At 36.1% G+C, this 25,262-nt stretch overlaps 1 protein-coding gene across 8 annotated transcripts in view; it reads right to left on the bottom strand.

Moving 5' to 3' along the window:
* Positions 1–25,262, bottom strand: part of MYO16 (myosin XVI) — a 717,568-nt gene that overhangs the window by 287,153 nt on the left and 405,153 nt on the right. For all 8 annotated transcript variants that reach the window (XM_077158660.1, XM_077158661.1, XM_077158656.1 and 5 more), the window contains one exon: positions 20,115–20,262. In XM_077158660.1, the coding sequence (XP_077014775.1) occupies positions 20,115–20,262 (148 nt within the window). The remainder of the gene's footprint in view (positions 1–20,114; positions 20,263–25,262) is intronic.

The following is a 25,262-nucleotide window of genomic DNA, read 5'->3' as shown; positions in this document are numbered from 1 at the left end:
CACTGCCACTCTGAATTTAAAACACAGTATGATAACTTCTTTATTTTAAAGGATGAGTGAATCATCTTAAAAGATGCCAACAGAAAAGCTGGTACTAGAGAAAGCACTGTCAATTCAGGATCAAAGGAATCCAGTTAGTCATTATGTTAACTTTCTCGAACCCTGGGACAGCACTGTTTAATACTCAGCTAACTCCACAAAAGTTTACTTAATTCTGAACAGACCACTGGCTCGAGAACAGACAAACAAGTGAACCCAAATCTTCTGTTCCCAGAAAAACAAGTATAGACCTTTGCAAAATCAAAAATGAGTTTGCTTTACAAACCAAGAAATAGTCAAGAGAAGATATGTCACATTCAGAGCAATGAAATTCAGAAATCATTTCTTTGCAGATATGAACATGAAAGAAGTAAGCTGAAAACTTCAGGGTGTGACAAACCGATTAAAATAGAGTTGGAGTGCCAAACAAAACCCAATAGCCTCCATCGAGAGCAGAAGTTCTGAAATAAGAAGCGCTTTGCACATTATGCCTACCCTGCCATATTGTGGAAGAGACCCTCCTGAAGCACACCCATGCAATTTCATACATGCAATTTCCACCGCCTTTTTTTTTTTTTTTGGTATCATAAGCAAATGCCATACTCTGCAACACAAAAAGCTAAGGCAGTAGAAATAAATATGGCACTTATAATTCAAAGTGAGGACTTTCACAGTCAACAAGTATTTACTCAGAAACTATTCTATGCCAAGAACTGTTCTAGGAACTTGCAGTTAATTAAGCAGTGATCCAAACAAACATCCATGCCCTATAGAGTTTAAATTCCCATAGGGGAATGCAGACAATGTGCAATAAACATAATAAGCTAGTAAATTATATAATTTTTACAGGTGCACAGTGTAATGGAAATTTTAAAAATAAAGCATGGTAAGAAGGTTTGGGAATGTGGTGTTGAGAATTTAAGTTGCAGTTTACATTGGGGGCTGACTGAGAAGAGGAGATTTGAGTAGTCTTGAAGGAGGTGAGCGAGTTAGACAAGTTTGTATCTGCAGGAAGAACTGTTTCAGGAAGGGGAGCTGGAGCAAAAGCCTAGGGTGGGAATGTGTCTGGGATGTTCAAAGAAAAATATGAAGGCTTGTGTGGCCAGCGTGGAATAAGCCAGAGGTAAAATAGGAATTGAGGTCAGAGAAGTAATAGGGACCAGATGATGTAAAATCTTATAGATCACAGTGGGGTTGGTTTTTACTCTAAAGGGGGTGAGGTAAGGAGGAAAAACTGCAGGTGTGAGAGCAGCAGAGTGTTTTCAGAATCTTCCTCTGGCTGTTGTACTGAGAACACATTATAGGGGGACAAAGGAGATGTGGAAGAGTATTGCAGATATCCAGGGAAAGAGGTTGGTGACTCACACCAGGGTGGTAGCTATGGAGAGAGCAAGGTGTAGTCAGATTCTGGACATACGTGAAAGTAGCCAGCCTGATGGGTGATGGATGGAATATTAGTCCTAATTAGAACAGACTCAAGTATGACTTCAAAGATTTTTGCTCTAAGCAAGCAGAAGGATGGAGTTGCCATCTCCATATGGGGAGGTCCAGGATGGAGCAGGTGCAGGTTTTCAGGGGTTCGGATGTGGACTCGTTGAGTTAGAGATGGTTGTTGGATATCTAAATGCTTAGGGAGTCTTTTATACACAGATTCACAGGAGAACTTACTTTATGTCCAGATTCAAATGTTATAATTAACCAATTTCTCTTAAGGCTAACAAGAACATAAACTGATGTTGAAGACAAAAGAACCTCTTTACCTCTACCAAAATTCTGTGAGGTGTCTTCATGTAGTGAAGAGTTCAATAATAAAAGAGATGTCGGTGTCAGAAGAGACAAAACGAACAAAGTGAAATTTTACAGCTTACACATGATGGCTCATACTTAGGTTCCAAAATAAAATTATGCAAACGCTGACTGGGGAAGATCTGTCTTGAGACTAATTGATGCAAAATATAAATTATGGATTTCATTGATTATAAGCTTAATAGGAATTGATGGTGTGGCGGAATTCTATAAACAAGCCAAAATAAATAAATAAACAAGCAAAGAAACCAAAAATAGTCTGAGTTCTGAGAATTCTGAATCTGCAAGGAACAGGAAGAATTAAGAAGGCAGGGGATGAAAAAAAGTATGTAGGCAGACAGTTTGTGACAAGAAGCACGGCATGTTTTAGGAAGTGAAAGCAGGAACATCAGGAGCCCAAGCGAGGGTGGGGAGAGAAGAGGCTGGTGGGTGGGTCAGATCAAGCTGGTCTGAGTTCAAGAGAAGGTCCTCTTACTCTCTCCATCCTCACCATCTATGCAGTCTCACTCTGCCTCTAAAGCACTAGTCTGTCTTCTGTGAATGAGATCCCAAACTCCCTTAGCAGTCTGCCAGATCCATAGTGCTCCCATATTCAAACCACTACATTCAATTCCTAGTTCTCTTCCCACCAAAAAATTCTAGTCAGTGATTGTCAACACAATAATTAGCAATAAGGTCTTCATTTTATTAACAGGTCATCTAACCATTCACTCTTCTCTGTATCTAAATTTTCTATTTCTAACCTTATTAAATGACATTCTATGATCAACCAGCATCTTTGAGGCATAATATTTAGTGCTTGGACACAAAATTGGAACAAACCACGCTTTAGGGGCTCAATCTTTTCCTTCTATCTAAAATATCCACAAGACTCCTTTTTTTTCCTACATATTTCAACCAAGTCGTTAATATGTTATTTAGAAATCAGGATTTGAAAGGTAAAATAATAAGGTGTTTAAAAGAGCCTAGATGAAACTATGGCTCTTCCTTGCATGTGGCTTTAGGTTACCCAACAACTCATTTATCCCTTCAATATATCAGTCTTTTCATCTTTAGCCTGGGCTGGAGCCTATTTTTTTTTTTTTTCTGGGATTCGGGCATGTATTTTCTTACTGTTTCGCTATACTCTAAGTGAAAAGAGAGTTAGTTCCTTAATCCTATGTATTCTTTTTTTTTATTAAAAAAATTAACTAACAACATTTAGAAATCATTCCATTCTACATATGCAATCACTGATTCTTAATATCATCACATAGATGTATGATCATCATTTCTTAGTACATTTTCATCGATTTAGAAAAAGAAATAGCAAGACAACAGAAAAAGAAATAAAATGATAATATAGAGAAAAAAATAAAAAATACAAAAAATATATAAAAAACAAAAAACAAAAACAAACAAACAACAAAAACAACAAAAAAAAAACTATAGCTCAGATGCAGCTTCATTCACTGTTTTAATATAATTACATTACAATTAGGTAGTATTGTGCTGTCCATTTTTGAGATTTTGTATTCAGTCCCGTTGCACAGTCTGTATCCCTTCAGCTCTAATTACCCATTATCTTACCCTATTTCTAACTCCTGATGGTTTCTGTTACCAATGACATATTCCAAGTTTATTCTCTAATGTCGGTTCACATCAGTTGGACCATACAGTATTTGTCCTTTAGTTTTTGGCTAGTCTCACTCAGCAAAATGTTCTCTAGGTCCATCCATGTTATTACATGCTTCATAAGTTTATTCTGTCTTAAAGCTGCATAATATTCCATCGTATGTATATACCACAGTTTGTTTAGCCACTCGTCTGTTGATGGACATTTTGGCTGTTTCCATCACTTTGCAATTGTAAATAATGCTGCTATAAACATTGGTGTGCAAATGTCCGTTTGTGTCTTTGCCCTTAAGTCCTCTGAGTAGATACCTAGCAATGGTATTGCTGGGTCATATGGCAATTCTATATTCAGCTTTTTGAGGAACCGCCAAACTGCCTTCCACAGTGGTTGCACCCTTTGACATTCCCACCAACAGTGGATAAGTGTGCCTCTTTCTCCGCATCCTCTCCAGCACTTGTCATTTTTTGTTTTGTTGATAATGGCCATTCTGGTGGGTGTGAGATGATATCTCATTGTGGTTTTGATTTGCATTTCTCTAATGGTCAGGGACATTGAGCATCTCTTCATGTGCCTTTTGGCCATTTGTATTTCCTTTTCTGAGAGGTGTCTGTTCAAGTCTTTTTCCCATTTTGTAATTGGGTTGGCTGCCTTTTTGTTGTTGAGTTGAACAATCTCTTTACAAATTCTGGATACTAGACCTTTATCTGATATGTCGTTTCCAAATATTGTCTCCCATTGTGTAGGATTTCTACTTTCTTGATGAAGTTTTTTGATGCACAAAAGTGTTTAATTTTGAGGAGCTCCCATTTCTTTCTTTCTTTCTTCAGTGCTCTTGCTTTAGGTTTAATGTCCATAAAACTGCCTCCAATTGTAAGATGCATAAGATATCTCCCTACATTTTCCTCTAAGTGTTTTATGGTCTTAGACCTAATGTTTAGATCTTTGATCCATTTTGAGTTAACTTTTGTATAGGGTGTGAGATATGGGTCCTCTTTCATTCTTTTGCATATGGATATCCAGTTCTCTAGGCACCATTTATTGAAGAGACTGCTCTGTCCCAGGTGAGTTGACTTGACTGCCTTATCAAAGATCAAATGTCCATAGATGAGAGGGTCTATATCTGAGCACTCTATTCGATTCCATTGGTCGATATATCTATCTTTATGCCAGTACCATGCTGCTTTGACCACTGTGGCTTCATAATATGCCTTAAAGTCTGGCAGCGTGAGACCTCCAGCTTCGTTTTTTTTCCTCAAGATGTTTTTAGCAATTCGGGGCACCCTGCCCTTCCAGATAAATTTGCTTATTGGTTTTTCTATTTCCGAAAAATAAATTGTTGGGATTTTGATTGGTATTGCATTGAATCTGTAAATCAATTTAGGTAGGATTGACATCTTAACTATATTTAGTCTTCCAATCCATGAACACAGTATGCCCTTCCATCTATTTAGGTCTTCTGTGATTTCTTTTAACAGTTTTTTGTAGTTTTCTTTGTATAGGTTTTTTGTCTTTTTAGTTACATTTATTCCTAAGTATTTTATTCTTTTAGTTGCAATTGTAAATGGAATTTGTTTCTTTAATTCCCCCTCAGCTTGTTCATTGCTAGTGTACAGAAACACTACAGATTTTTGAATGTTGATCTTGTAACCTGCTACTTTGCTGTACTCATTTATTAGCTCTAGTAGTTTTGTTGTGGATTTTTCCGGGTTTTCGATGTATAGTATCATATCATCTGCAAACAGTGATAGTTTTACTTCTTTCTTTCCAATTTTGATGCCTTGTATTTCTTTTTCTTGTCTAATTGCTCTGGCTAGAACCTCCAACACAATGTTGAATAATAGTGGTGATAGTGGACATCCTTGTCTTGTTCCTGATCTTAGGGGGAAAGTTTTCAATTTTTCCCCATTGAGGATGATATTAGCTGTGGGTTTTTCATATATTCCCTCTATCATTTTAAGGAAGTTCCCTTGTATTCCTATCCTTTGAAGTGTTTTCAACAGGAAAGGATGTTGAATCTTGTCGAATGCCTTCTCTGCATCAATTGAGATGATCATGTGATTTTTCTGCTTTGATTTGTTGATATGGTGTATTACATTAATTGATTTTCTTATGTTGAACCATCCTTGCATACCTGGGATGAATCCTACTTGGTGATGATGTATAATTCTTTTAATGTGTTGCTGGATTCGATTTGCTAGAATTTTGTTGAGGATTTTTGCATCTATATTCTTAGAGAGATTGGCCTGTAGTTTTCTTTTTTTGTAATATCTTTGCCTGGTTTTGGTATGAGGGTGATGTTGGCTTCATAGAATGAATTAGGTAGCTTTCCCTCCACTTCAATTTTTTTGAAGAGTTTGAGCAGAGTTGGTACTAAATCTTTCTGGAATGTTTGGTAGAATTCACATGTGAAGCCGTCTGGTCCTGGACTTTTCTTTTTGGGAAGCTTTTGGATGAGTAATTCAATTTCTTTACTTGTAATTGGTTTGTTGAGGTCATCTATTTCTTCTTGAGTCAAAGTTGGTTGTTCATGCCTTTCTAGTAACTTGTCCATTTCATCTACATTGTTGTATTTATTAGCATAAAGTTGTTCATAGTATCCTGTTATTACCTCCTTTATTTCTGTGAGGTCAGTAGTTATGTCTCCTCTTCCATTTCTGATCTTATTTATTTGCATTCTCTCTCTTCTTCTTTTTGTCAATCTTGCTAAGGGCCCATCAATCTTGTTGATTTTCTCATAGAACCAACTTCTGGTCTTATTGATTTTCTCTATTGTTTTCATGTTCTCAATTTCATTTATTTCTGCTCTAATCTTTGTTATTTCTTTCCTTTTGCTTGCTTTGGGGGTTAGTTTGCTGTTCTTTCTCCAGTTCTTCCAAGTGGACAGTTAATTCCCAAATTTTTGCCAGTTATTCTTTTCTGATATAGGCATTTAGGGCAATAAATTTCCCTCTTAGCACTGCCTTTGCTGCGTCCCATAGGTTTTGATATGTTGTGTTTTCACTTTCATTCACCTCGAGATATTTACTAATTTCTCTTGTAATTTCTTCCTTGACCCACTGATTGTTTAAGAGTGTGTTGTTGAGCCTCCACGTATTTGTGAATTTTCTGGCACTCTGCCTATTGATTTCCAACTTCATTCCTTTATGATCCGAGAAAGTGTTGTGTATGATTTCAATCTTTTTAAATTTGTTGAGACTTGCTTTGTGACCCAGCATGTGGTCTATCTTTGAGAATGATCCATGAGCACTTGAGAAAAAGGTGTATCCTGCTGTTGTGGGGTGTAATGTCCTATAAATGTCTGTTAAGTCTAGCTCATTTATTGTAATATTTAAATTCTCTGTTTCTTTATTGATCCTCTGTCTAGATGTTCTGTCCATTGATGAGAGTGGTGAATTGAAGTCTCCAATTATGGTAGATGTGTCTATTTCCCTTTTCAGTAATTGCAGTGTATTCCTCACGTATTTTGGGACATTCTGATTTGGTGCGTAAATATTTATGATTGTTATGTCTTCTTGTTTAATTGTTTCTTTTATTAGTAGATATTGTCCTTCTTTGTCTCTTTTAACTGTTTTACATTTGAAGTCTAATTTGTTGGATATTAGTATAGCCACTCCTGCTCTTTTCTGGTTGTTATTTGCATGAAATATCTTTTCCCAACCTTTCACTTTCAACCTATGTTTATCTTTGGGTCTAAGATGTGTTTTCTGTAGACAGCATATAGAAGGATCCTGTTTTTTAATCCATTCTGCCAGTCTATGTCTTTTGATTGGGGAATTCAGTCCATTAACATTTAGTGTTATTACTGTTTGGGTAATATTTTCCTCTACCATTTTGCCTTTTGTATTATATATATCATATCTGATTTTCCTTCTTTCTACACTCTTCTCCATACCTCTCTTCTGTCTTTTCGTATCTGACTCTAGTGCTCCCTTTAGTATTTCTTGCAGAGCTGGTCTCTTGGTCACAAATTCTATCAGTGACTTTTTGTCTGAAAATGTTTCAATTTCTCCCTCATTTTTGAAGGACAATTTTGCTGGATATAGAAGTCTTGGTTGGCAGTTTTTCTCTTTTAGAAATTTAAATATATCATCCCACTGTCTTCTTGCTTCCATGGTTTCTTCTGAGAAATCTACACATAGTCTTATTGGGTTTCCCTTGTATGTGATGGATTGTTTTTCTCTTGCTGCTTTCAAGATCCTCTCTTTCTCTTTGACCTCTGACATTCTAACTAGTAAGTGTCTTGGAGAACGCCTATTTGGATCTATTCTCTTTGGGGTGTGCTGCACTTCTTGGATCTGTAATTTTAGGTCTTTCATAAGAGTTGGGAAAGTTTCAGTGATAATTTCTTCCATTAGTTTTTCTCCTCCTTTTCCCTTCTCTTCTCCTTCTGGGACACCCACAACGCGTATATTTGTGCACTTCATATTATCATTCAATTCCCTGAGCCCCTGCTCAAATTTTTCCATTCTTTTCCCTATAGTTTCTGTTTCTTTTAGGATTTCAGATGTTCCATCCTCCAGTTCACTAATTCTAGCCTCTGTCTCTTTAAATCTACCATTGTAGGTTTCCACTGTTTTTTCATCTCTTCTACTGTATCTTTCATTCCCATAAGTTCTGTGATTTGTTTTTTAAGACTTTCCATTTCTTCTTTTTGTTCATCCCATGCCTTCTTCATGTCCTCCCTCAACTTATTGATTTGGTTTTTGAAGAGGTTTTCCATTTCTGTTTGTATATTCAGAATTAGTTGTCTCAGCTCCTGTATCTCATTTGATCTATTGGTTTGTTCCTTTGAGTGGGCCATATCTTCAATTTTCCTGGTGTGATTTGTTAATTTTTGCTGGCATCTGGGCATTTAATCAGATTTCCCTGAGTGTGGGACCCAGCAGATTCAAAGACTTTCCTGTGAAGTCTCTGGGCTGTTTTTCTTATCCTGCCCAGTATGTGGTGCTTGTCTGTCTGCGGGTCCCACCAGCAAAAGATGTTGTGGCTCCTTTAACTTTGGAAGACTCTCGCTGCTGGGTGTGTGGTGGAGACAGAGGAAAGGTTATAGGTTGGTTTTAATGACTTCAAATTGTGAAGTCCTGGGATCTGTATTCCTTGAGAGAGGGATTCCACCTGAGTTGCGTTTCCCCCCTCCCGCAGGGAAGGTTCAGGTGGTAGAGAGCCCTGAAAGCAGCCCGCCTCTGCGTTCGGGGTAGTTGCAACCTGTGTAATCCCAGCACTGAGCCCAGAGGCAACCAAGCCTCCACAGAAACAGCCACAGAAGGCTCTGTTTTGCCCCCTTTCCTATTTTTCAGTTAGCCCAATAGGTGACTTCCACCTTGATCAGTTTTACCTGAGCTGAGGGTCTATTTTTAGTAGTGAGAAGTTGTTCATTAATGCCACTATTGGTGTTAGGTTGGACTCAGTCCCTACTACTGTTGGAGACTCTTTCCTTTCCCTCCGGGAAGCCGCGTGTGTGGGAGGGGCTCCGGTCGCTGGCCGCTGCGGCCTGGGGAACCGTCGATCCGAGGCAGAGCCTATTTTTAAGCTTGCATTGTAGATAAGGTAGGATGACATGTGTCAAGTTCTTAGCTCAGCTCCCTTCATCAATCAAGTATCAAAGAAATGTTGGTGATTATGATTTTAATTATACTTCCTACATGATTTCAGATTCAGATGTGGATTTATAAGTACAGCAGCATTCAGTTCAAAATACTAAGACTTAACCATGGTGCAAAAGATAATTTTAGATCTGAGTGTGCAAATATACACAAACACAAGTTTTATTATGTAATTCTACATAAACAGCCACATCATGCAATTGATTCCAAAATACATCTTCTTTTACTTGTATGTATGTCTGGTTTAAATGTGGTAGAATCTTCTTTAAGAGACAAATGTCAGTAGCAAATCATTTATTCAAAATCTTATTAACATCACCTTTTACATTAAATAAGTACAGGTTTTAGAATTAAAGACAATCTCTCTATTTTTTTTCTAATCTGGCATTTTAAGCTGAAACAATTGATTTTTTTTTGTCACAGGAAAGATGTGAAATAAGAAGTTTTCCAGAGATGTTCAAGTTCTGCCTTAGTTTCTATTTAAAAAAAAATTCTCAGTAACTTGGTGCTATCTGTTACTATTATAAAAGGGAAACAGAAGCGAAGATAAGCAGTAGGCCTGGGTGAAAAAATTGACTAAGTTTCCTCAATATACCTACACCAACTGCAGTCTCTTGCCCCCTCCACTTTTCTTTTCATGTCTATTCTCTGTCTCCCTCACTTCTTCAAAATTGCTGCATTAATTTCTATAATAATAAAACAATTAAATTTAAATTACTTAAATTTAAACAATTCATCATGGTTACATGATGAATCAAAGTCCAGTCCCTATTTTTCTATACGAAACAGAAAAGCTTAGGAATGTCTCTGGGCAGAATTGTGTGGAGGTAAAGACATAAACTAGGAGAAAGACTTTATAGATTCCAATTATTTCACACATTTTAAAACTTTAATGTTTATTGTTTTCAATAATAATTGATATTTCAGTTACTCTCATAAAACTTCAATAGGAAAGACATGTAATGTGGATGACTGCGAAGATGGAGGAAGGGTCCGTGAGCCAAGGGCTGTAAGCATTACATACATGTCTCTGACCTTACAAAAATAGAAGAAAAAAAAAAACTTCAGTGGGAAAGACCCTTCTATAATAACCGTAATTACACTAGCTAAGACTTCTACAGCGCTTACTATGGGCCAGGCTTCTGAAGGACTCAATCCTCTAAAGCTGGTCCTGGTCCTCCAATAAGGAAAGTAAGGCAGAGAGGTTAAATGATATTCTCAAGTCATGAAGTCAGGGAGAGATGCAGCTGAGATAAACTGTGTGCTTTTAGCTAATAAACTGCACTACTTCTAGTAGCGAACATACATTTGTCATTGAATATTCATGAAATGCAAAAAGCAGTAACCCCATATTGAGGACATAATCCCTTTAAATGTCAGCTGTAGTAGAGGGTTTGATTTTATAGGCCTACACATGTGTGATTTTACTAACAGCCATTCATGTATTTTCATCTCTCCCATGTGGTTATATTGTTAGGGCAAAGGAAAGCATCTTATATTCAACCGTGCCATTTCTAGCCTGTATTTTCTGCATTCTACAAAGGAAACTGAGGAGATCATTGGGAAAGTGCACACAAAAAGCACTGATATGTCCAAAAGAAAGGATGAATGGTCACTGAAGTCAGTAAGGGGGCAGTGTCAGGCTGGAGATGTGGTCTGGGTTGTGGGTGACTCAGTGGACATGTGGCAGGCCCCTAAGAGATAGAATACATCAGAGGGAGATGGTAACTCCACTCCTGACACAGAAAAAGGCCCAGAGGATATAGTGATATGAGGCTGCCCAGGGTAAGGGGCAGGGGGTCCCACTGGGACAGCAAGAAACTGGAAGTCTACTGGAGAGAAAGAAACACCAACTAAATTGGCTTAAAATAAATGTGCAGAGGGACTGGTAGAAGTTAGTACTCCAAGTATGTGATGTTATTTGCTACAACAACATAAGCAGATTTTGGAGAGAAGACATATTCACACATACACACATGTACACATCCGCCTACATACCCACAAAAATAAGTGGAACTGTGAACACATCGTCCCATGGTAACTCAGTGGAGCTACCATGCAAACGTTTGAGCTGTGGCCTGCTGCCCTTCTTAAAACAACATTCATTTATCTGTGAGAGCCACGATCCCAATTATAAATTGCATCAAACTTCGGAAAAGCTAATTAGTTGTATACTAAATCTGCTTCTGTTTAGCATATTGTACAGTTCTTCATCATTCAGTATTAAATAAAATAATTCTTAGTTATAAGAGAGAAACAGAATTAAAAGAGAGAGCAAGAGATTTTGCAAATGAATAGAACTCTGTTTTGTCCAGATCCCTAAGCTGATTTACTGCTCATTTTCAGTGCACATTTTGCCTAGTGGCCTTGTGAAATAAGATGGGTTTTGATCTTGGTGAGAAAAATAATTACTGCCATGGTTTCAGGTCTATAAAAGCCAGATATTTCACAGGTCCACTACCACTTATCCTAAACTTTATAGTCAAATGTGTTCTGAAAGTAAGAATATATATAATTTAAAGTTTTATGCTACCAATGGTAACTGAGCCATGATCCCTAATCAGATGCTTCAATTTAGGGAAAACCATATAAATGGTCACAATATAGAGATACATAAAGATTATAAATATACTCCCATCAATTCAGGCTCAGGTTTTGCTGCCAAAAGAGTTTACATTGGGTCAGATCTTTATCAGCACATGAATCATAACTAAATTTTTGGTTTTCATAATTTTCAGATTTCAGGACTGTGAATAAGCAATTGAAGACCTGTACTAAAGGGCTCTAAATTCATAACTTTATTTACTCATATTTAAACCTGAGAATGTGTTATGACATCTAGGAAATGGAGGCTCAGAGAGTTTAAGTAAATTACTGAAGATTACACAGAAAATAAGGGAGGAGACTCAAATTCAGATGTGTCAGTCTAAAATCCACAATCTTCACACTCCATCAAGCTCTCCCCTAATACAAGATAGCTTTCTATTTTCATAACAGAAAGCTAAATGTGCTGCTTGGCCATCTTGTCTCTAAAGAATTTATGTTCTTCAACCCAACAACAGTGAAAAACAGCATTTAATGTAGTCCCCCAAAACCCAGGATTTCACTTGACTTATAGCCAACTCTAGCTAAAGCACTACTGAGACTCTGATGGGGACAATTTCAAAGAACATGTTAGCCATCTGTTCCTCTAAACTCTTAGAGGTTTTTTCTTTAATATGACAGAAAGGCGGTATTTAGTGGTTTCTGAGCTAAGATGTTTTATAGTTAAATTGGATTTGACAAATGTTAATCTGATGTGAGTGTAAAAGGTGGGATTGAAGAGGCAAGCAGCTAGGATGCTGTGCAGTGAAGAGAACTCAAGTAGGCAAGGCCTGGCCAGGGAAAGCTGAAATGTAAGCAAAAGGAGTTTCAGACAGTCCTTGGTCCTTCATCGCATTTAAAGGATGAAGATGTGAGAAAATTTGACGATCATGAAATCTTCTTTTACAGTGGTGACTAGAAAACGGACAAAATTAAATTAAGAGTTTTAAGGACTAGAAACAAAATTCTGATAAGAGTTTACTAGTCTGAATATATTGGGAAGATGCAAATTTTCAACTTTTTCTCCAAATCATGACTGCCTGGCACTGACCTTAAATGTTTCTATGTCAGAAGAGCAAAAGAAAGTTTATAGATGGAAGGGCTGCCCGTTACTCGTCCCAAATGGGCAGAGGGTTAAGCACGTGACATCTGGAGACAGACCACGAGGGTTTGAAATTATCATTCCCTAATTCGTTTCCTGGGTGACTTGGGGGGTTATTTAACCTCTAGGTTTCAGTTTTCTCATCCATAAAACAGGCATGATCTTGTTACGTACCTCACAGGATTATTAAAAGAATTAAATAAGATAAGCTAAGCAATTTCTTAGCCTAGTACCTGGATAAACATTAATGAAATGTTTAACATAGTCCTAAAGGCAGTACTTGGTTGATTTTCTGTGTATAAACATATGTGTGAGTAGGTTTACTTACATGCGATTGCACGAATGATGTTACTATTACCAGAGATTTGAAGACAGAGGAAATCTGTGGAAAATGGTCAGTAAATTATAGCTATTATTATTTTCAAAAGTATTAAAATAGCATCAACAACACTACCACCAATAACGAAAGTAATAAATGTCACCAATTTAAAGATAATGTAGAGATCTGAATATTTTTTGGTATATTCAGATAAACACAGAATTTTGGGTCAAAATTCTTACATATTAGTAACTTAATAATACTATGGATTGTGTGGCTCAAAGTGTTGTTTTAACCACACAAGTATCTTGGGTGTAATATCAATAAAATAGAAATTATGTGGAAATATATTACAGTCTTTGTTTATAGCACTCACAAATAATTTTACATTATTGGTCCTGTATATGGATGGCTATTTGAGCCAGCTAGTTGAAAAATCAGTTTTAAATTTGGTCAAAGTCACTCAGTAGAGAGTGGAAGAATTGTGTCTGTTCCCAAGGTTTCCCCCAATGACATTCTGACACCTGGGTTACTATTCCCTCAGGGCAGCTGGGAATTAGCCTGGTGGCTGAAGCATAATATAGTAGTGAGAACATGGCTTTGTGTGGCTATTTGCTTGTTTGCGCCCAATTCCCTTTCTTCCCTTCTTAAGTTAAGTAACCCCTACTTCCTTCTCAAGCTCCAACCATACTACCCTCTCCCCTTGACACAGGGTCCAGGGATGAGTCTGTGACCTAAACCACTCAGATCACTTCTTGGGAGAAAAACACTGATTTCTCTCTAGAGCTTCTAAATTGTGGAAATCTAAGGTTGCTGCGGTTATGTTACCCTAAACATCGGAAATCATATGGGAAAGAAAAAAGGTGTGTGTGTGTGTGTGTGTGTGTGTGTGTGTGTGAGAGAGAGAGAGAGAGAGAGAGAGAGAGAGAGAGAGAGAGAGAGAGAGAGAGAGAGAGAGAGAAGTAGTGGTGACATTTGAATTCCTGGATTTCCTTGTGGCCAGGCCTACCTTTGCCCTTTCCGGTTATGTGAGCCACCCTGAAGTGTGTTAGAGCTGGGTATCTGATACTAGCAATCAAAGAGTTCTGATGAACTTTAAAGCCAAATATGGGTTTGGAATCTGGATTTTTCATTTACTAAATATCCTTGACTAAGTTACATATCTGTGCTTCAGATTTATTATTAATATAATTAGGATATTAATAACTCTTCTGTAGGATTTTGAAGAGTAGCTAAAATAATCTTTGAAGAGGCAGAGCATACCGCCTGATACGTATGTCTTTTCTTCCGCTCTTCTTCTGGAAAGTTCCAAAACGTAAGGAAGTAAGAAAGTCAGTTACCCTAACTATATTTTGTAACTGAAATTTGTAACTAACCCATTTTACAGAGATGATCCAATTCATCCTGTAATTTCAATAACATAACTTTCAGCTAAGATAATAAAAGATATTTAGTTTCAGAATTTTTATTATGCTACTGGATAAAGAAATGAGCAAGAATTGCCTTTCATGGTCGTTAGAAGTGACAAACTCTGTAAGTTAATTCATTTAAGCAAGACTTTGACCTTGCACTTTCCCTTACATTTTCTTTAAAAACCTTGACGTAGGATATAAGGACAGTGATGGCCAATTTGTACATAGCATTGTTGTGATAACAATGTAGGATTAAGGCTAAGAGCAGGACATGGATGCATTACTTAGCCTCCTCCCTGACCCCTCTCAGTTGTGATCCCTTGGCATTACAAGGAAGATAAAATTGTGTACCCTCTGCTTAGGGTCGGTTTAGGATTAATGAGATATGGGAATTGGATGCTAAGAACAGTGCTGGGCATATGTTTTGTCCATGATTTGTCCTTATGACAATTATGATCATTTCAATTATTAATAAGAGTCCATTAGAAATGAACTAAAAGTACCTCCTGACTTGAACCTTTGTCCTGGGGACCACCTTCAAGCCTGGCTTGCCTAACATGTATGGTCAAGTAAACATTTTATTGTATAAAAAAATTATTAAGAATAACCCTCAAATTAATATTTGTTTAATCTTACCTCATTTTCTGTTATGTGAAACGTTCTTAGATTAAGTCCAATGTTCATAATAAACCCTTAGCAAAAAAAAAAAAAAACGAACTTTCTGTGATAGTTAATTGCCACAGGCATCTGCTGTGACAGGTGTACTCTTAGGCAGCGATCACAAGTTCAAATTCTTGGTGAGTCAGAGTTTCCTTTCACTAACGCACAAGGTTAGAAACAGGTCAAACACTCCGAATTAAACTATTGCTTGCTTTCAGTTTATAATTCAAAATCTGACCTTTACTGAAAAATGTTATTACGCAGCACTACAATTGTTTCCATCATTAATCAATATGAAGGGAGATTAGGAATAACTTCTTTGGATTTAAGAGCCCAACTGTACTGGGATTAAACTTAAAAAGGTATTTAAGGGATGGTGAAGAGAAGCAATGCATAACTATTTTTATTTTCATTAAATCTCAATTTCCATGAATATAAGTTACATGCACTCCCCAGATGTAAAGTTAGTATTACACAGAAAAAGGAAAAAAAAATGAAATAAAAGTTAAAAAAACAAACATTCAGGAAAAAAAGAAGTAAATCATAGGAAGAACCATTAAAAAGATTCCTCCTCTAGTGATGAGCTCTTGTTTTCTTTTTTTTTGGTTCGACTCCAACTTTGTGGAAAGAGTGCCATCTTGTGGGAAGTGTAGATAATTTTAATCTTAGTGCCACAGTTCAAAATGTTAGAGATTTAGAGATCTAGAGACTTTTCTCTTCGTTTTTTGTTGTTGTTTCAATAATTTGTGCAGGAAGCTGCTTATGCAAAGAGTTGTAAATATTGCTTTCATGCAGTTAAGCCACAGGGGCTGTACTTATATATACATATACCATTTGTATGTGATAGTTTACTTATGCAAGAATGCTTCTTTCTTGTGGTGGAAATTGTTCTAATATTACAAAAAGGAATGTATTCTAAATTTTCAGGTACATTTTAATGCTGAAATAAACCTTCATAAATTATCACATGATTCCTTGAAAAATTATAGTACCAAAGTCAGGGTCAAAAATTGAAAACTAATTTAAAAAGCATTAGTTTCAGCAATGTTTTCTTCTTTGTTGGAGTTTTAATCACAAAAGAACATTGGATAAAATTTTATTATGCCTTTTGGTCATAGCCACTGTTATATTGTTTATTGTGTTTCATGTAGCTTAAAGAAAGAGAAACAGATTTGCAAATTTTTGGTAGCTTTTGCTTTAAGACTCAACATCATCAAAATTCACTCATTCAAGTGGCACTGTGAAATGAGTCAAAAAACAAAGGGATATTCTGATGATAATTCATAGACTGTTTTGATCTATTTAATAGTTAAGTGGTTCAACATCTTTTTTAAAAAATAAGATAAATACATGCAATTATAATAACATTAGCTAACTGTTGAGTGCCTACTATCTGCTGAGAATGGGATTCAGCATTTTACAAAATACTATTTCCTTTACCTCTGAGTATTGATTTTAAGAAGAAGGTTTAGAGAGGTCATTAACTTGTGAAAGGCTATAAAGGTAGCAAATTCAGCACCAAAATGATGCAAGGCTATACTTCTGATTTTAAATAACCCATAGGATTTTCAGAATGATGGTACTTTATATGATTGCTAAACAAAGAGCAGATACCAACTCTAATTCAACTCTCATACCAATAGGAGTGCCTCAAATCTCACCAACATTGTAAAAGTGAGATTAATCAATACTATAATTGTGAGAAGACCCACACGATAAGAATCACAACAATTTAATAATACATTATAGCATAAAAAAAACAGTGCTATTATTAAAGAAAACTTTGGAGTAGAATTGTCACTGTACAAATGTTCCAACTGAAACTTTTAAGAGGCTGGAATTGTGGTATATGTTTTTATTGGGAAGTATTCTTTTGCCCTTATTAGATATTCATAATACTTTTGAATAAAATAACTGCTTTGTTCAAGGGAACTGCATTATTCAGAATTTTGCTGAACTCTTTCCTGTTGCAACTTCAGACAAAGCACCTCCTCACTGTTTAACTTTCTAAATATCCTAAATGATTCAAAACTCTTTTGCAAAGAGAGAAATGATTGCTTGAACTAGAGTTCAATAAAGGAATCCTTGTTTTCTCCCACACACTCACACAGTTCAAAAAATTTGTCCAAACCACCGACTAAGAATGCAAATGGTAGATGGATTGTTGCTTTTCGTTCTTCAGTGACTTTATGTCAGTAATGTAAGCATGCATGCACACACACACACACTCTAAACCGATCATCTGCTATAAGCTTTGGATTCTTGCTTGTAAGAAAGATTGAGAACACAGGAGTAACAAAAGACTTTTCTTCCCCACAAGTTACCCCTAAATATCCCAAGATGCTTAATATGTCCTTCCTAGGGATTATCAGTATGCAATTAGAGATGTTCTATGTAGAAAAATAAATAAAAAAAAATTAATTCCAGGTAATGAGTTTAGCAATACCACTTTTATATAACATTTCAACACAAGCTTCTCTGTGGCCCTAGCTCTGATCACCTTGTTTATAAAATGAGGGAATTTGATAGAAAACATTTTCATGTCCTATCAGCTTGGAATATCTACTTTTTATTAAGTTTACATGGACCATGGACTACCATACTTCAAATTAGTGGAGTCTTTTCTCCTGCATTTTTTTTGTAGTTGAGGTTTTCAACTTCAGGTAAAACACCATTTTGATAAGGCCTCTTCAACCTTTTGATTATTCAACATGAGAAACTATATCTGCACTCCTAGACTGAATTATTTTCACTGAAATTTGATGCTAGTGATCAATAATATAATGGCAAGTCACGACACTGCCAGTTAATTTCCTTCTCCTAACTCTATCATCCACCATCATTCACTCCTCAGAGCCATGGAGAGGACAGAGGCTATCCTGTCACTTCTCCAATCCCTGATCCTCCAACTGTTTACTTGACATCTCTAGTTTGTTCTCTAGGCTTCTCAACGTTAACCTGGAAAAACAGCACAGGTGATTCTCCGGCTACACCTCCTCCTCAAACACACCCGCTTTCCTACTAGACTTTCTGTGTAAATGAAACCCTGTACTGCACAGGTACTGCCATAGGACTCTTTCATGCCTTCTGCCATCTGTTCACATCCCATGTTCAATCCATCCACAAATCCTGTCCTCCCAATTTTCAGAACATAACCTGAATCTTACCATACTTTACCATCTCCACTGCTACTATCCTTATCAATTCCATCATTACTTCTTGACTACCATAGAGTTGCTTAACTCCTCACAGATATAGAGCCATCTTTAAAATGGAAATTGATTCATGCCCCTCCCATACTCAAAACCTTCCAATGGCTTCAAATGAAACTCTGAATAAAACCCAAATTTCTGACGATGACTGTCCTTTTCATTGTATCTCTATTCTTCTCCCTCTTATTCAGGCAGCTCTGGTTACACCTACTAGTCTTCTTGTTTTCCCTCAAACATTAGGCTTGTTTGGAGCCCCTGTACTTGTTCCACCTGGCTTAAAAACACTACACCATACCTCTGATTGGCTCTTTCAGGTTCTGTTTATCCATCATCATCAGAAAGAAGACATCCCCAATTAACCTACACCCACCACCATCTAACCCTGATTTAATTTTCATGACATCACTTTCCACTACTATTAACCTATGTATTATGTGTCTCCACTAGAACACGGTCTCTTCTTTTGAATCAACACAGCAAACTAGAGAGGATCTGTGTAAATAGCTTTCTACATGTCTAAGCAAGCCTGTGAGCATGCCCAACAGGGGTGGCGTGAGGATACTGCCTCCAAACTTCTGTTTTCTCAACCACCGCCCTGGGGCTTAAGCACAGTCTTGGCTGTAAGTAGGTAAATGGAGCAACCCTCAACCCCCTGCCTGTTTCTTTTTTTTTCCCTGTTGTATTCTTTAATCTTTCTCACAAAAGCTCGCTTAAAATTAAGTAAACTCACATAATTATTTTTGGATCTTATAACAAACACCCAATAAACTATACAGAAGTCTGAAGAATATATATATATCCCTACCATCTTCTAGAGTAGACTTCTCTCCACCTCGGCATTCAGTTTATTAGTGGGTTTGGCTAAGCCTGCCCATTCTCTCTTTCTTCCTTCTCCCATGCAACTTCTCTTCTGCATGGTGTTTAATTCCTTTATCCCTGATTTTGTTTCTCATCCCAACCCCAATCTGGATCAATCCTTGTAGGGAGACACATTAGAACAGGCTGTTGGAGGATATGCACAAATGAGAAAACATTCTTCAGCTCACCACCTTTACAGACCCTTACCGCCAACATTCTAATTTTCACACAAATTATTTCTGCCTCTTAAGCAGAAAATCAGCCCTTTTGTCATGTTTTCGTCTTAAACCATTATATAACCTCATCTGTTATTAATGAATAATAATTACTCAACTAATATTTCCTGTTATTTCAAAAGACTGAAAAAGATTGGGCATGCATAACTAATGTTAAATCCAAATTAACCAGAAGGAATAGAAAAGATTATAAACAAACTAATCTTTTGTGTGCGTGTATATATATATATATTCTGTATGCTGTATTGTGTTAGTCATGGCGCAATCACATTTCATTATTTTTCCATGTATCCCATTATTGCAGCACCATTTGTCGAATGTTTGTTTGTTTGGGAAATGCATGGTCTGTGAATCGAACTTTGTTCTCCTGCATGGCAGGTGAGAATTCTACCACTAAACTACCCTTGCACCCCATAAACTAATATTTGTGCCTGATACAAAAATAAGGAAAATGAAAATATAATTTCTACACAAATACAAAAATCCACATAAGCAATCAATAAATAGTTATAACAAAGTTACATGAATGGGTCTAACCTGACAGTATCTAACTATCTTTTTTTAGTAATCATTTCTTCTCTGTTAAAAAAAAAAGAAGGAAAATTTAAGGTCAATAAATTGCAATCACACTTTGCAAGCATTTCTGTTAGAAAATACTTAGTCACTTACCGATGTGCAGATAAATTACTAAGGTGCAGTCCATATTTTTCTTCAGCAGATAACCCATCCATCAACAAGTAGAAGATGAGAAAATTGCTCTGGCTGAGAGGCTGTGAAACAAGCCGCGGCTTCTCTAGCATATATGTATATATTCTTGCTGATTTAAATTAAAAAAAAGAGTGATTCTGTTAAATGGCATTATTAGCTTCATTTCTATAAATTACAACTATTAATAACAAGAAACAATGCAGCTTTCTTTCCAACACAGAACTTATCTTTGCAGAAACAAGACTTATCCTTGCCTATAACAAAGGCTCTGAAAGAAGTATTAGGCTTTTTTCCATTAATGTCCCACAATTTGAAAGTAGCAGCTGTGTCACTGTGCTCTACTCATTATATTGAATGTAAACTGCTCTCCTGTCAGTTACTCAAAAGCTTCACTCGTTAACCAAATCAGAATTGAATATGCTCACGCTTTTAAGTCTGGGGATATGGAGGGTACTTGCTTATTTCTAGAAACACTGTGAGAAATCTATGAGCTGGACTGATGTGATACAATTTAATATCTGGAATATAGTTTAGGAAAATTTCAAGATGTATATTGAAATAAGATTAAGAAGCTAATACATGGGCTATAACTTAGGGACAGATAATGAAACAAATACTTGAAAAAAAACTTTATTTGTAAATAAAGTTTACAACCCAGTTGTGGAGCAAAATAGATGACACGGCTATACAGTGACATCGGATAACATAATTGGCATCACAACATCTTCTTATTTTATCACTATACCACATGTATACCAGTAAGACTAATGCTTAATTAATCTCATTATTATAGTCCTCTGTCTTCAAAATATTACAAAAGAAAGCAAAATAAACAATCCATATAATAAATACGTGTTTTTGAGACTTATTTCAAGGCAGCTGGGCAATGCCAAATAGATGCAATATGGAAATCACATCTCTGATTTTGCCTCAGGGATTAGGATTGACAATACAGATATTAGCATTAATTAAAGTTTATGGCTATATGTTTGCATGATGGAAATTTTATTGCTCCTGGAGCAAAACCATTATTATTATTTGGACTTAAGTTATTCTTAATATCACTAAGATATTAATGGTCACTAAGCAGTGATGTGTTTGAATTTCAAATACAAATATGAATTACTGTAGTTTTCCACTTTGAAGCGAGAATCCATCATCAATCAGTTTTTTGGACTAAAGGGATAATTGCTTTTAGGAAAACAGAAGGATTTAATTATTTCCTACATCTGAACTACAAATAGCATCTTATGAAATGAATTAGCTAATAATTATACTCAGTACGACCTCTAAAAATAAAAATATATCTCCATTTATTCCCTTTCACCCAATTTTGGTTTTATGCATCAAATCTGCTTGAACAACTGGGTCCACTATTTGCAATGCATTTGTCTCTTGTTAAATTTAGTAAGTGGTCAATTTAGCCAAATAATAAGAATGATTATCAGTACTGTAAAATAATCTCAAAATTAATACTATTTATTGAGTAATTAGAAAAGGTGTCACCAGTACATAAACAAAGGATCTTTCAAAATATCCCTTTTATTAATGGCATTAGCTCAAAAATGATGTCAAAATTGTGTGTGTAAGTGTGTGTGTGTGTGTGTGTGCATCCACATGTAGTTTCTTTTTCATTTCTCCATTGGTATTTAAACAGGTTTTAATTCTAAGTCAAGGTCTTAATTATTAAATTTTCTTTTTGTTTTTTACTCTTGACACAAATGTTTTACTGAAATGCTTGCCATTATGTTTTCTTTGCATTGACAATTAAGAGTAAGAGTAATTTATTTCTCATGAGAATACTACTGTTTGAATATTTTTAAAAATCTATACACATATGAAATGAATTGCCATAATTGTTCTCTCCCATCTTTTCTAGGCATCAACTAAAGAAATACCCAGTGAGAATGAAGGGTTGGGCTGAAGGTGACTCTTCTGATAACCCTGCTGTAAATACTCAGAGAGAGAGTGGATATTGTACCCACTTGCCCCCCAAACTTACAAGCTTCATTTAAAACAATATTCAAACTAATCAAAAATTCCACATGTGGCTACAGTGACTCAGAACTTCTCATCTAAACTTAAGAACAGAATAATCAGTAATCATCTAGTTAGCTCACCTCCAGCAGTGAGTAAAATTGCTGTGTATTAGCAGGACTCTGATCAGTAGGACGTTAAAAACATGTCTTGAAGAAGCTTTTAGATGTAAGAAAACACAAAGCCACCAAAAACTCAAACTGCCCCATAACGCTAATATTCTTAAATGGAGAAAACACAGGCCATTTTGTTGTGGCTGAAATGAAACTTTTTTTTTTTTTTTTTTTTTTTTTTAAAGGAAAGACAGAGAGAAGGAAGGAAGGATAGAAGGAAGAAAGGGAAACATTTTTAAACATTTTCTTGTTTTATTGTATTCTGTTTCTCCGTTTTTGTTACATGGGCTGGGGCCGGGAATCGAACCGAGGTCCTCCGGCATAGCAGGCAAGCACTTTGCCCGCTGAGCCACCGCGGCCCACCCTGAAATGAAACTTTTAACAGCAGAAAGAAAACGATAAGATTCTAAGTTTAACAGTGCTCAGGGTTCATTTACGTAAGCATCCATTCACAGAAAGTAACTTTTTACTTAGTGATTTTTTACCTCTCAAGATTCGTATGTTTTTAAAAGATATTTTTACAGAAGAAATATTCTTGATTAGAAATACGATTCTCTATTCAGATATCTCTATAGGAGGATGTTTTTAAAACAGATTTGTTATATAAAAATGTTTACATGTAAATATAAACAGAATAAGTACAGTAAAACATAAGGTAATTTTTATTCGATATGAAAAGAAGTGGAGGAAATGAAACTTCCCTCATTCTCAAGAAAGAAAACCGTCTGCCTTCACTGTCATTCCCACTAACCTCTGAAATAGCAACACCATTCACATCCCGCCTCACCCCAACCGGCTGATAGACACATGATCAATTAGGACCTTGTCCCAGAAAGTCTCAACATGGATTCAATTAACAATCAGCAAAAAAAAAGCATCCTATTGATTAACAGAGTCAAATATTCCTCTCCCTTTTACATTCTTGCATTTTTTACTTCATTATGCATGATCAAGTGTGATGTGGTGTACTTGAAAGGGCCTCATCTAGAAGGCAAAAATTTGAACTCTGCGCCTGAATCTGACATTCAATAGTAGTAAACCATTGATGCAATGGCCAGTCTCCTCATCCATCTTAACCTCATTTTGCCCATCTGTAATGTGGGCATGAGAAGATACAAACGTCCGGCTCAGAGAGCAAGGTTGCCATCATTTTAAGCACCTCCTGTGTACAAGGCACTGTCAAGTGCTTTTCAGACACCGCCTCATCTAAATTCTGCTGCAGGTATATTCACCCTGAAACCAAACTGGCTTACCTCCAAAGCCCAGGCTATTTCCATTAAATGATACTACTCCTCAAATGAGATAAAATCAATTATAACACTCTGAAACTTTAAAAAGAATGTCCAATTAAGAACATAACACTAAGGATAATGAAGTTGATGATTGTGTTCTGGTTCGTTTATTTAAAATGTAGATCTGAAAAAACACAAGGCAAAGACCTTAATATATTTTTTTTATCTCATTTGTCTTAACTCTAAGGTTTAAGTTTCCTAAGTAGGAAACATAACCCTGACATATTTATTGGAATATTTTTCTGATTATTATATTTCTTTTCCACTTAAATATATCTGGGTATCTTCAGGGCACAAAAAAGACAGAGCTAAATATTTTCTACTTTCCACATTTGGACCCTGGTTCTCTTCTCTTTCCTAGTCCTTCTAGCATATTTCTAGTTTGCTCACCGTCTAGTTTACATGGAGTGGACTAAGCAAAGAGAATATAGTTTATAGTTCTAGTATTAGCATAAAAATTTAAGGATATAGAGAAATTAGATCTAATTAAAAATAATCTAGGGTTAAATATTGATAATTTCCTCTTATCTTATACTTCACGAGCTCAATATACTTGTTCTTTGTTAGCATGAATGAATTTATGGTTACTTTACACAACTTCTTCCTGAAACAGAATTTCCTACTGCTTCGCTTTCTTTATTAGTACTTTATATTTATTATATTCATCAACTCAACAAATACTTAACGAGTGTCCAAGGCAAGCCAAAATCACTGCCCTTGATGGACATGTCTTCATAACAGAAACAGACAACAACTAATCAGACAAATGAAAAGATAACTTCTGGTTATGAAAAATGCTGTGAAGAAATAAGCAAGGAGATAATGATGGCATATAAATGATGCTGGGATTGAGGGGGCATTTTAGAAGGAGTGGTCTGGGGAAAGTTTCTCGGAAGAGGTGGCATCTGAAATGAGACTAGTAAAATGCGAGTGACCTGCCGTGCCAGGGGAGAAGGAACGAGTCTTCCGGCAGAAGCCTTGCATCAGGGAAGTCCTGACATATTTAAGGAATTTAAATTAGGCCAGTGTGACTGGAGAACGATAGATATGGGAGAGGGGTATGAGAAGACACTGAAGAATCAAGCAAAAATGGGGCCTTAGGGACTGTGGAAAGAACTTTATTCTGAAAGAACTGAGAGCCATTTATAGGTTTAAGGAAAGGAATGAAGACTTGAATTTGTATTTTAAGGAGATCAACCAAGTGGCTATGTGAATTGAGAACGGGAACTATTTGAGGCATAACCACATGTCTGATACCTAGTAATGGTTACTTTAACTTTCTGTTGAACTGCCAAAGAATATTATCTTTTTTAGTTTCAATTATGTGTTTTAAAAAAAAACAACAACAGCGCTCACCCGGCCAGGTCATATTTTGCCCAGTAGAAAAGGAACAATTTTAAGCTTTTCTACCTACCCAGTTTTATATTTTTATATGTTAAATTATGTTAAAAAACGAAATTATTTTATGTCAATTCTGAGTATCTATAAGAATTGCTTCCCTTCAAACAACACACACACACACACACACATCACATACCCTACAGTATTTGAGGAAAACTGACCCAGAGAATAAACTCTAGCTTCTCCTCAGGCTCTCATGGGGTATATGATTTTGGCCCCGAATATTACTGTTACATTATCTTTTCTATGCCATCATACACACTCTT

Source organism: Tamandua tetradactyla, chromosome 4 (assembly GCF_023851605.1).
Source record: "Tamandua tetradactyla isolate mTamTet1 chromosome 4, mTamTet1.pri, whole genome shotgun sequence".
NCBI classification, from domain to species: domain Eukaryota; kingdom Metazoa; phylum Chordata; class Mammalia; order Pilosa; family Myrmecophagidae; genus Tamandua; species Tamandua tetradactyla.
Note: the sequence above shows the minus strand (reverse complement) of the source record. Positions and strands in the feature narration are given on the sequence as shown.